Raw genomic sequence first — 14,100 nt, forward strand, 5'->3', positions numbered from 1 at the left:
TTCTGTTATACAAATTTTTGTGATTGCAAGCAATCTATATACATAAATTTTATTTCATTGGCATTAATGATCATATCCCCACCTTCCCACCATTTCAAGCAATATATTCATTCATAAATAGAGAGAGTTTTGCATGAAAAAGTCAATTGTCTAATTTTCAAGTCACAATATTCATTATAAGCAAAACTAGCACCTAGGTAGCTAATAATTGGGTATTTTGAGTTATCAGTTTGCTTCCCCCATTGAAAGCTCAACCTATTTCTCATAAATTAAATGAAGAAATGATGTACTAACTCTATAGAAATAGGTTTGAGATTATTCTTGGAAGGGAAGACAATGTACTAATACTATTATTTTAGCTTTATATCATGGCTTTAATAATTATGATTTCATAGTGTTTTATGATCTTAGCTTTAGCATTTTTTTTGTTTATGCCCTTTACATTAATTAATTCTTCAAAAAATATCCCCAACTTTTCAAATTGCTTTATTTTTTCCCGGTAAAAGTGATCCAATAGATATCTATTACGATGCTAAACCCATCATAAAGTATAGTAATAAGTAAAATTAATTATAAATCTGGTACGTTAATAAGTAGAGAGTACCTATTTGGTAATTTGAATTTTACTATTTTTAACTATTGCAAAAAAAACATCAAAATTATATTTTTTGCAAAATTTAGAAAGAAAAATACTAATATACTAGTACTTTTTTTTGTACTTAAAGGTTTGAAAGTTGTGTCGATATTATAAAGTGGTTTTAAGGTGGAGGTTTAATTTTTAAACCGTCCCTAAGATTATTTATATATAGAAATATTATTATATTAGTTCATCTAGAAACCCTTTTGTAGTTCACAATTTCATGCAACTTTAACTTCAAGAAAAATATTAAATTGCATCATAAATGTGGGTGTACCAAAAATATACTCCATACTAGTATTTTCGAGCAAAAATAGTACTCCTATTGCTTGCATTTTCGAGCAATAAATAGAACCGACTAAAAATTTCTTAAGTAACATAAAATAAAAAGGCAATTTGCATATGAATCCCATATTAAACACTATTCCCTTTTCACTCGTGGTCATGCTACAAATGATTAATAATCTGAAAAATGACGCCATCACAATGAATATTGACAATTGCATTTGTTGGATTTACATATTATTTGAATACTACTAGTACTAAATTTTATTTTTATTTAATTTTATATCTTTGAAAAACAAAGATTATCCAAACTATCTCATCAAACCAACTAATCCATCTTGAAAATCCAGATTTTCAAGAAATTCTGCAATTAAGTCAACTCTCTCTCTCTAAAATACATACTCTCTCTCTCTACAGGCATGCTGCTGTGCTGTTATTACTATCTTTGAAGGCCAGCAAAATAACGGCATATTCACTCTCCCATCTTCTCCATTTTCAAACGCATTTTCACACAAATCCTCCAAATTGGATAAAAACAAGCCATTATTTCGTTAATCTGCATTTCCCAGATGAAAAACAACCCATCTAACTCCCCCCACGCTTTCCCCTTCAACCAAATTCCTCCCCTTTCTCCATAAAAATCCAATCTTTCCGCCAATTTCAACCCTAATCCGATGGTTGCGGCGAAGATAATGAGGTGGAGGCCATGGCCGCCTCTAATTTCGAGGAAATTCGAGGTCAGGCTCCGCGTCGGGAGCCTAGAGTGCGGGGATTGGGCGCAGGACAAAGATAATTGTAATGGTGGGCTCGCGGTTGAGATCAGGTGGAAAGGGCACAAGCTTTCGCTGGGCTCCTTCAGGAGGAGTGTGAGGAGGAATTGCACTCGGGAGGAGACGGTGAAGAGGGTCGATGAGCCAAACGGCGCCGTTTTGGTGGAGTGGGATGAAGAGTTTCGGAATGTTTGTAGCCTTTCTGGGCATAAGGAGAATGTGTTTCATCCTTGGGAGATCAGCTTCAGTGTTTTGCAAGTGAGTTACTTTTTTCCCCCTTTCTTCAATTCAAGATTTTTAGGTTTCTGATTTGTGTTCTTGAATTTCTTTGGGATTTTTTTTGGAGATGATTCTGTTTCCCTCAATTAGTCAATTGCCCTTTTCTTTTTAGGTTGTGAGAAAGAGGGAATCAGGATATTGTTTGATATATTGACAATCTGATAAAAAATGTATTTTTTATAGGTTATCTAAGTCTGTAGTTGTAGCATTATCCCTGTATGGTTATGATTTTCCCCCAAATTCCTCAGATTTGTGAGGATTGCCTTGAGTGATTCAGCTTTAAGTCTAGTTGGAGGATAATCATAACTTAGATGAGTTTTTTTCAATAAAAATTCAAAACAGACATATGTATAGATTCTGGTTCTAGCATCATCTATGGAGCCCTTTCGTTGCTTCATATTCGTGTATATTTGCTGAATGAGCGACAATTCACTAACTAAATCCTCTGAGTGATGTTTTTCTATGTGATTATGAGCTGTTACCTGTTTTGGTGGGATCTACAATCTTAGTATGAGTTTTCCTGTTTGTTGTTTAAAAGTTGAGTTGTTGATTCAAGTTGGTTGTTTTCTGTCTTTAACTCCTATCATCTATCAAAAACGATGAGGGTTGAACGTCTTAACAGATCGGGTACCTGAATCTTTCAAGTCAATGAAGGTGAAAGTGATTATGAGAATCAATGTTTTTTTCCCTAAATATAGACTTAGACTACTCACCAGTTACCAATAGCAAAGAATAATGTTTTCAATTTCTATCCTGCCCATTTCTGCAATCAAAGTCTTGATTCTCAATGTTGTTAAAAGTTTAGGTTTTACAATTTTCTACCTTCTAGGAACCCTTAGGAATTTTTTGTTGGCTTGGCTGATTATGATAACCAAAAAAAAAAAAAAACTGTGCTTTATAACTTTTGCTTTGCGTCAGGGCCTGACTCAAGGGGCGAAGAACAAGATATCAATTGTCGGTTCAGCGTCCTTGAACCTTGCTGAATATGCTTCCAAGACTGAGGAGCACTTTGAAGTCAAGATTCCTTTAACTGTTTCCGGCATTCTGGTTGAGAGTCGTCCTATGCTCTCTGTAAGTAGCTGTACTAATTATGTTAGGACCATAAAAATGTCTGCATTGTTTCTTCTCTTGATTAACTTTTTTGTTCGTTGCACACATTAGTGACGTCAAATCTTTCACCTGTCTTGCAGTTGTCATTCAGCTTTCTGGAGCTTATTGACGTGCAGGAAGCAGCAGTTGTGGTGCCAAGTGCAGTAATGTCTCCTCCGTCTCCTTCAGTATCTGGAGAAACTTGTGCTACAGAGAAAGACGAGGTTTCTGCTCTTAAAGCCGGTCTGAGGAAGGTAAAAATATTCACAGAGTTCGTTTCGACTCATAAGGCTAAGAAGGCTTGCCGAGAGGAGGAAGGTAGTGAAGATACCAAGAGTGAGGAGGGTGAATATGCTTACTCTTTCGACTCAGATTCACTTGATGAATATGATGAAGGGGAACCTAATGAAACGAAGGAGGATTCTTCAGTTAGGAAATCATTTAGCTATGGTACATTGGCTTTTGCCAACTACGCAGGTGTATCGTGTTATTCAAGTGATAGAATCAATAATGAGGATTTGATTTACTACAGCCACCGACGGAAATCAGATGTTGGTTGCTCTCATGTAGAGGATATAGCATCAAACATCCCCGAGCCGGCATCATTTCAGAACTCCAAACGTAGTATTTTGCCGTGGAGAAAGAGGAAACTGAGTTTCAGATCTCCTAAAGCTAAAGGAGAACCGTTACTTAAGAAGTCTTATGGAGAAGAAGGAGGCGATGATATAGACTTTGACCGCAGACAGCTCAGTTCTGATGAAGGGGCCTCATTGGGGGTAAGAAATCCAATATTTCCCTGATACCTTAACAAAAGTTATAAGAAGGCAACGACAACAAAAGTTCTTCGCTTTTTTTTATGTACAACTAAAATATGATAATAGGATCTTCTGTTCTTCCTGTTTTGATTATCCGCAATTCTGCTTATGATTGAAAGACCAACCAAAGCAAGATTTTACGCTATACAATCTGTCTTTGGCATTCTTGATTACAAAATTTTCAGGAGAAGTAACAATCATATCCATTATTTTGCAGTGGCATAGAACTGATGAAGAGTCGAATACGAATCGGACATCAGTTTCTGAGTTTGGTGATGATAGTTTTGCTGTTGGCACGTGGGAGCAGAAAGAAATAACAAGCCGGGATGGTCATCTGAAGATCCAAACAGAAGTATTCTTTGCTTCAATAGATCAAAGAAGCGAAAGGGCTGCAGGACAAAGCGCTTGCACTGCACTAGTTGCTGTTATCGCTGATTGGTTGCACAACAGTCACAACCTCATGCCCATCAAGTCACAGTTCGACACATTAATCAGAGACGGCTCTCTGGAATGGAGAAACCTCTGTGAGAAGGAAACGTACAGGGAGAGGTTCCCTGACAAGCACTTTGATTTGGAGACGGTCATCCAAGCTCAAATCCGCCGTCTCTGTGTTGTTCCCGGGAAGTCATTCGTCGGATTCTTCCACCCCGAGGAGGGGGATTTCGATTTTCTACATGGCGCTATGTCGTTTGACAGTATTTGGGATGAGATCACTGCCTGTTCAGCAAGCAATGGCGAGGCCCCTATTTTCATCGTCAGCTGGAACGATCACTTCTTCATCCTCAAAGTCGACAGCGATGCTTACTACATCATCGACACATTAGGGGAGCGACTGCACGAGGGGTGCAACCAGGCTTATATACTGAAATTCGACACGAACACCACTATCTTCAAACTGCCAGATACTAGTCAATCATCACAAGAAAAACCTGTTTCCGAGCAACTTGTGAACTCCGAAGAAAGTGCCCCAGTGACAGTAGACACAGGGGAAGACCACGGACAGGAAGAGGGCGTCGTTTGTCAAGGTAAAGAGTCGTGCAAAGAATACATAAAGAGTTTCTTGGCAGCGATCCCGATCAGGGAACTGCAGGCGGATATGAAGAAAGGCTTGCCCCTTTCGACACTTCTCCATCACCGGCTGCAGATAGAGTTTCACTTCACTCAGGCGGAGGAGCAGTTGGCGTCCTCGTCTCCTGCAATGGAAGTCGCGACGTGCGCTACCCAAGAAGTCTGCTAGAAAACTGGTAAACTGTGATTATGGCTAACTTTATTTTTCCTTTTTAGAAGCTTAGTTTTGGGATGAATTTGGCAGCAAAAGAGCATCCATTTCACCATCTTTGGTCTAGCATGTATAAGTGTAACCATCTTTCTTGTAAAATCAAGTGTTTCCACAACTTAATTTGGTTAAGCTAATGTAGCCTTTTTTGTAGTGCCTAATTATGGGTTATACTTTAGTTTTGTGACTTTTTATGATGGAAGGTGTGACATCTTTTTCATTTTATAGTTAGGTATCTAATCTTGTGGCTTTATTTGACAGAATTTGGTGTGATCATGAATTGTTGGACAAGCTTTAGTGCAAATTATACCACATGATAGTATTGGGGCATAGTAATGAGTGGGATAAAGGGAAGGAATTGGGGTATGATTGAATGATGGGCCTAAGCCTCAACAAAATTATAAAGGTCTGGTTTATTTAAAAAGGTTGTTGGGAAAAGTTAGTTGATCTTTTGAATATTGATACTCACATTATTTGGTGGATAGAAATCTCATAATATCAAATGCCTTGGCCTCACATGGGTGGGGTTCATAACTACTCCATTTTACATTTGTTATTCTTTATTGTTAAAATAGTTAACCACAAGATTCAAAATTGAATGAACAATCTCAGCTCAGTTGGGAAGACCTTTTCTCCCATTATAAATCGGAGGTTTGAGATCATGGAGTAAAGATGAACTATTATTATTCTATTTAAAAAGGGAAAAAATTGCAAAAAATTGATTTATGAGCTTTTTTGGACAATATTTAATTAATATGGTTTCTATGAAATTGACTCGACAAATAAATGTTAAAACATACACCATAGCATCATGAAAATGAAAAATAGAAAGGAGAATTAAAAATGAATATACATATCCGGGTTGGGCCAAAGACCACTAGTGAATTTACTATATTAACAATGAATTTATGATTTCTAGAGAATTATTGGATTTGGAGTACATCCAAATGTACATAAACTTTTATCTTACTATATCATAATCAAACCATATTTAAATACCTCAAAAGGTGCTACAGATGTGACGATAAAATAGTTAAGCTTAAGTAAATGTTTGTTCGTGAAATTATCGGTTCTCTATTAACTGGACATTCAAAACAGTGCAAACTGTCATCTTATATGGTGAATAATATTTTACTACGTACGACTATGTAATAAAAATGTTAATACAATTATTTGTAAGTCAAAATATTCTATACATAAAAGCATATCTAGAAAATGAAATTTGTGGGGTCAAATATTGTGATAAAGGTTGCCAATGACGTTAGAAGACGACGGTTGTTTCTTACAATGGATGGCAAATGAAGAACGTAAGTGAACCTCAACCCTAAAAGATTAGATGACCATGAAATCGACAACAACTTCAATAGCTTGCGCAATTTTTGGCACAGTAGGATTAATCGACCACCAATCCCACCTGGATCCGCCACTGACTATTCGTGCATCGTACATGTTGTAGCTAATGCTAATTATTTGAAAATAATTAGGTGGAAGATATCAATAGCCAATACCATCATTTCATTCAACTTACATATTAGTTCAAACTTTCATGACTATAATTATTCATCAGCTCATATGGATACAAACTAGAGTTGGAGATACACATAGCTAAAACATAAACATATAACTAAACCTTAATTTACAAAATTATTCCAATCAGTTAAACTAATTAAACCACATTACAAAGTAATTAACCACTTATTAACCAACGTGACAAAGTGTGCACTTAACCAATCCATTCTCATTACAATCGGGGCACCTCGCACGTGCCCCGTTCGCCACATTGACCTTCTTGCTCCCATTGCACGTGCCACACAGCAGGAAGGTCATACCCCCGCACGCCCCACAGGGGCGTGCAGAGGGGGCCAAAGGTATCCCCTGCAGCATAGCCCGCAACATCCCGTTATCGTGCAGTCTCACAACCTCGTCCGCCCCTCCCACATACTTCCCCCGAACGAAGAGCCTCGGGGGGACCACCCTGCCGCCTAGGATCCCCCAGAGCTCCTCCCGATACTCCATGTGCATCGACACGTCCCTCTCCGAATACACAACCCTAAAACTCCCCAAGAGGAACTTGATCGTCTTGCAATCCTCGAAGGTCTTCCTGATCCCCCTTAGGCTCGTGGTGTAGAGGACCACCGAGGAATCCGATGCTTCTTGCTTCGGGCATGGTTGCTCGTCTTCGTGTTGTGGCATGGCTGGCGAGACTGAGGCTTGGTTTCTCCAAGTAGGGGAGGTGTTGGAGATTTTCTTGAGTTTTCTAAGCATGATTTTCATTGTTTTGGTTTAGGATTTGATGACTAAGTGAAGAGGGGTTGGATGTGGAGGGATGAGACTAGTTGATTGTGGAGGAGTGATGAAGTATATATTGCATATTGGGAGAAGGTTTTGTATGTTTTTGTCCAACTTGTTATGTGCCACAGCTATGGCCTTAGAGTGGCCTATTTGTGGTGGGGTTTGTGGTTAAAGGCTAGATAGGTACACGAGTGATGAGTTGTATGTACCCTCCTAACATTTTATATATCGTGTCCGTGCAGCGAGGGTTAGATTTTACGAGGGATAAGTATAATCTCAATCATTGAAGCATACCTAATACATGAAGGGTGACCTAGTTCTTGGTGAGCTTGTGGTTAAAGGCTAAGTACGTGAGTTCTATGTACCATGTTAACATTTTTTAGATCGAGTCTGTGCGACCAGTGATAATATTATGATGGCTACATGCGGTTTCATTCATTGAAACATATATGATGTGTAAATGGGAGACCAATTTGATCTCTTTTACTTTATAGTTTCAGTACGAGACAACTCACATGTGAATATCTCAACGCGCTTCCTCTGATGCATTCATTAATATTTGTACAGGATCACCCATGCTCTATCACCTTCGACAACACATTTGGCTCAAGCACGGTACCAACTCAAATATCATGTTAGATTTTGAAGGGCTAGGTACGATCTTATTCATTGAGTACGTGAATGGGAAGATGATCTATTTTTACTTCACATTTTCGATATGGGACAACTAAGTGCTTTTTGTTAGTACATTTGTATAGTTTAATTGCACGAAAGCAAGATAGAGATACAATCCAAAATGGAACGAAGGAAATAATTCTTTTTGTGGTTTATAGGTTATGGCACAGAAGCATGCATTATTTACCCCACTCTCAAATGATACTTGGTACGAAAGAACAATGTTTCATCTCATTTTCCACTTTATTTACATATGTATTCATTGCTCAAATCAAATATTTTTACGTGCGTTACAAATATTATCTATTAGCAAGAAGAAAGTAGAAGATATATATACAAGATAATTTGGAATAATATTCGAGGAAGTCGTCTCCCTCTTTCTTGCTTGATTATTGGAAAGTAAAACCATTTTTTTTTATCACTTTTCTCAAAAAATTAATCATGTATTTAAAAGATGGATTGTTGCAAGAAATCCTTTTCGATAAAACTACACGCCAATCAGAAGGCTCCACGTGGATGATCGAAGGGCGTAGGGGTAATTTCGATCAATAGGGTGGTGGGGATGAAGTGAAGGGGAGACAAGGAGTGCCATAGTTGATAATTGAAGCACAAAGGGAGAGCAAAAGCAACCTTCTTTTTCTCAATTCAAATTTTCGACTTTGTGGGTATAAAGCAACTATGATTGAAGCTTTTTTGGTACAAGGCCATGAGGCATGTCCACCAATTTTCAACCCTTCCAACTAACTAACATATACAAATACACATTTTGCAAGTCCAATCACAATCACCAATCAATAACAATGGCGGATGATCTTAGGGGCTAGAGGCGGAGGCCGACCCCTCTAGACTGTCGGGAGGCCCTGATTTTCTCCTTAGGGTTGGCCTGAAATGTCATGGTCCGCCCCGATTAACATAATTTTTTTTTTTATGTTTATGTGTATATGTGTGTGGTGAGTTGCATAGAACAAAAAGAATTAAAATTAGAGAGACTTATTAAGATCATCTCTTTATTTTACATTTGGGTCTTGGAATTAGGGTTTTATAAATTTAAATGTTGGGTTTGGTTATATTTTGATTAAATGGTTACACTGAAGCTATTTATTAAGTTGCTCTAATCCACAAAATTTAAGCTGATTAAATTTAGAGAGACATGATGTCTAAGACATAATGAGGTTAAATAGTAATTATGCATTATATTTTATTTTTAATTAAAATTATTGTGTGTCTATATACTCTATTGCCCTTGCACTTATGATTATCTATAAATAGGAGTATTAATTAAGATCTCAATGCTTAATTACACAAGATATAAATGGAAGTAGTTGGGACCCACTTTCAATTTTACCACTCTTGAGTCTTAACCCTTTTTTAAAAAATTCACTTTTACCCTTGAAAATATGAAAAATGAAAGAAAAGAAGGATAAGGAAAAATTTATCACATTGACCATCTTTTTTTTCGTTTATCAATAATGAAAAACTAATAAAACTGATAATTTAACATTTATTAAATTTTTGAATGGTTATGTAATTTTATAAAATAGTAGTATTAAATTTAAAACTATGTTCACCATATCCGTCAACTAAATTAACGTATTCTTTTGGAAATTTATTCACAATTTATTCTGTCTTTATCTCACTAATTTTTTCATTAATTTTTGGTATGTTATGTTGAATTTCAATAAAAAGGACTCCAATAACAGTTATTTAAATATTTTAAATCAGTTATTTAAAATTTATCACGTGTTTTTAACTCAGTTATTTAATATTTTAAATATTATTTATATTTTCTGTTTTTCTTTTTATGATATTAGATAAACTTTGCAAAATTAAAAATTTGATATTTTACTTGCTCATACTAATTAAGTTTATGATTTTGATTTTAATTCATTGCTTTTCAAAATTGTAATATAACTAAATCCTTTGGTATTGGAACGTTGCATCAAACCTCCGACAAAAAGTTACATATTCTTAACTAATCTATTTAGCATTTTAAAGTCATATAGTTAATATTTTCTCCTTTTTTTCTAAAATGTTAGAATTCTAAGGCTTGATTCACTATTTCATTGAATATAATAAATTTGATATATGACATATTAATACTAATTGAGTTTACTGTTTTATTTTAAGAATATCATAAGATTAATTTCACTTTAAAAATTTGTAACAATTTTTAATTTTAAAGTTACAATCAATTTCCAATGCATACCGTGGTTTTTTACATTCTTAAATCTAACTCCAATATCTTAAACTCAAATTTAAAAGAAAAACTACAATCATTTTAGAATAAATCACAAAACCCTATATAAATCAGACTATAACTCCAATGCATAATGTGTTTTTGCACATTCATAATTTCAATCTCATAATAATAACTAAAATATAAAGAATTGTAAAAAATTTACAAGTTTTTATCATCGTTGAATTAAAAGGAAATTATGTTATAAATTTGGTATTGATAAATAAAATTTAAATTTAATATTAATTTTTTGATAGAAAACTTTTTTATTGAAAGATAACGTTTTGCTTTCAAAAATTGATAATGCATTTATTTTGTACACAAGTTAAAATTATTAATATTAGATAACTAAATATTTTTTTAATATTCCAATCGTGTCGTATGTATATATCCAAAGAAGTGTATTAATGTGTATTAAGAATTTTATATTATGTGAAACAATCAAAATTTAATGGTTTAAATTTACTTAATATAGCATTAGGGTAAATTAGTCATGATATAAAATATAACTATATCAAAAATATAACTATGTCAAAGTGACATAGAAGTATTATGTCACGCAGACATTATGTCTCTAAATCACTGCTATTAAATTTATTAAGCAAAAGAAAATGGATGAACAATACTAATTACACAGAATGTGTGTGTGGGGTGGGGTGGGGGGTAATTAATTAGTATACTTCATTTAGATTTCAGACCATAATTGTGATCATTATGATTTATGACCAAATTAAAGAGAAAATTCTATCAAGCTTTTTGTTATGACCTAGGATTCTGTAAATCACACTTTAGAGGTAAAACATAAACAAAATTAATAAATCATTAAATAAATAAATAGATAAGCATGATGTTTATTTGATTGAAGACAATTAAACTTGACCTACTAAATTGATTGATGATAAACTTTCACCAACTAAAAACATCATCTCCAGTTACATCAATCGCCCAAGTGTCAGTTTTGATGATTTTTGTTAAAAATATAACAATACGAGGGAATGCCATAATGTTTGATTTTTTATTAATACTATATACATATATTAGTATTTTTATAAAAATAGTATGCAATGGTTTTAGTTAATTTTCTACTAATGTCAATGAGATGATTGGAATGTTGATGTGGAACATAAGAGTCTTTTTGATATATAAAAAGGCTCAAACCATCTCGATGAGCAATGGTCAGATTCACGATAAACTCCAAGTCAAAATAAAGTGAAATAGCTGGTAGAATCAAAGCAAAATCTGAAAATTCAAAATCGTTACTCTTTTGGTTTGAGCATTTCTTATTATAAAAAAGTATGAAGTTGAATCAAAATAAAATTAGAAAATTCAGAATCGTTACTCATTTGGTTTGAGCATTTCTTATAATAAAAAATATGAAGCAGAATCAATACAAAATTTGAAAATTCACAGTCGTTACTCTTTTTGGTGCGAGCATTTCTTGTTTTAAAAAATATGAAGCAGATAAAATCCGAAAATAAATAGAAGACATATTAGAATATATGAATAGTTATGCACCTGATTCCAACATATCTTGAAAAAATATATTTTTGCTTACTATAAGTGTAGCATAATCTATTTACAATCAACACATTTAATTTGACTTGTCACACCACTTACAATCAACACATTTAATTTGACTTGTCATACCACTTGAAATTACTATACAATACAATTTCTTCTGATAAAAAATTGAGTTTTGAGCATATATCTTCTATTTCCATTTTGACAAATAAGACTCTTGCAAGATCCTCAAGAGTCAAGAAATTATTTGACAAGATTTACATTCTCAAGAAAATAGTTCCAACCTAATATAGTTAGCACTTAGTAATATCAATCTATAACAATTGGACCTTAACCCTAGCATCCTCCTTGTCGATCGCGTGTTTCGTGATAACTAAACCCTCCGGCTAGAAAATTCGAAACTGACTGGGATCGAATCCCAATACCCGCATAACTCCTATCATTTAAAATTTTATTTAATTTGTATCTTGTGTTTAAGGACAAGGGAATTCTAATTTGAATGCCTTCTGGAAACAGATTCTGTGACAGTGAATCTTGAAAGATGAATAATGCATGGTAGCATAAAAGAAGGTTCACTTTGGTGGGTTTTGGTGTAAGGAAAAAAATGCTTAAAGAAAAGGGTGTCTGTCTTAGAAAGAAGTTTGGATGGTCATCCTTCAATTGGTATAGCTGTACATGTATAATTGAGTACCAAGTATATTTTAAAGCCTACTCAACCTACTTAGAAAGATTCTCTTTCCTAGAGAATTATTTCAATCCTACCTTCTATGATCCCACGCTGCGACAATTCGGTGACTCTAAACTCTGTCCAATCCCATGAGTTCCGTTAAGAGAGTTAGTGTGTGAGCCCATACACCCGCCCTCGACATAAAATATTGACGTGGGACAAAGACCGGTTCGAGTTTTTATGGATAAATATGGACATTTATAAAAACAAAATTATGTACAAGGCAAAAATGCTAAAGCAATAGATTTCACTATCAACACAACAAAATAAACCTCTAAAAAGAAAGTTAGCAAAAGGTCAATCGCAACATGACACCAATAAAGATCGGAAATATAGGAGAGCAAAGACAGTAGCTAGGTAATTAAACAAGCCAAATCAGCAAAATCAAGCCAACTAGATCAAACCAGATATCAACACAAGTGACTTATCTTTTATTTTATTTTTTTATCGTGTTCTATCGTTTTTCTTCTATCTTTAGAAATACGTTTCTATTATTTGTCGTACTTGTTGAGATATCAATACTTTCGCCTATCATTCCATATCAATGTGTAACAAATTTCGCATGACATTTATTAGGCAACAATATGTTATGTCTTGAAGGGATTGATTTTGAGGGAGGATATGGAGGGAATCCAAAAACATCAATCACTTCTATAATAATTCAAAATTATGTCAATGATGGATTGATAATCTATTAGTTGTTTTAGCTAGATTTGGACATAACAACAATTATACATGAACTTGATATTGAGAAAGGATACAATGCATGTTAGTAATATTGCTAAATCAACAACATAAACTAGACCCCTAGTTAGAAGCATAAAATAAAGTGTTAGAAAACATGAAATATCTGGTACTAGAATCCACCCAATAATAAGGATTCCAAAAATAAAAGTGTTGCATAATTATTATATTTTAAATTTAGCATGCCACATCATTGAATTTTTGTAAAAAAAAAATAGCTCTAGTATCAAGTATCCTCGTTCCTTGATTCTTACCATTAGTAAAAGTACAATATCAAACAGCATGCCATAGAACTATTATATCCAATTATCCATGCATGATGAAATGTTTTATTGCTAGATATACTATCACATTCACATCTACAGAAAATAGTCTTGAATGTGGATAACACGATTTGTAATAAAAATTGGTAAGAAAATAGTCTTGAACGTGGATAACACGATTTATAATATAAAATTGGTAAAATAAGAAAGATCAAAAGAAATAAAAAAAAAAGGAGGGGAGGGGTGTTAAAGTTTAAATGAAAATTTCGACCCACCTTAGTTGAGAAAAACAAAATTTATTATAAATCAATAAAGATTAATTTTGTTGTACAACCCAAAATATAAAAAGCATAATTATTTTTGGTGGACGATGCTAGTAATAAGTTAGATAATTATTAATGCATGCTTATATCGGTTTCGATCATCATATTCACAACTGAAATCACTCTAACTTAGTGTACTATACAAAATTATAACTAAAATTTCATTGA

At 34.1% G+C, this 14,100-nt stretch overlaps 2 protein-coding genes across 2 annotated transcripts; one reads left to right on the forward strand and one right to left on the reverse strand.

The window, feature by feature from the left end:
- The first annotated feature begins 1,286 nt into the window (after positions 1-1,286).
- Positions 1,287-5,348, forward strand: LOC125214476 (uncharacterized). Its single transcript, XM_048115521.2, has 4 exons — positions 1,287-1,950; positions 2,890-3,042; positions 3,162-3,836; positions 4,093-5,348. The coding sequence occupies exons 1-4, from the start codon at positions 1,597-1,599 to the stop codon at positions 5,110-5,112; spliced, it is 2,202 nt and encodes a 733-aa protein (XP_047971478.1). The 5' UTR covers positions 1,287-1,596; the 3' UTR covers positions 5,113-5,348.
- A 1,501-nt stretch (positions 5,349-6,849) lies between these two features.
- Positions 6,850-7,425, reverse strand: LOC125209753 (Thioredoxin superfamily protein). The gene has a single exon (XM_048109336.1). It carries the CDS (start codon positions 7,423-7,425, stop codon positions 6,850-6,852), a length of 576 nt encoding a protein of 191 aa, XP_047965293.1.
- Between the last annotated feature and the right edge of the window lie 6,675 nt (positions 7,426-14,100).

Source organism: Salvia hispanica, chromosome 3 (genome assembly GCF_029641045.1).
Source record: "Salvia hispanica isolate PSC_SH4W2 chromosome 3, Shi_PSC_v1, whole genome shotgun sequence".
In the NCBI taxonomy this organism is placed as follows: Eukaryota; Viridiplantae; Streptophyta; class Magnoliopsida; order Lamiales; family Lamiaceae; genus Salvia; species Salvia hispanica.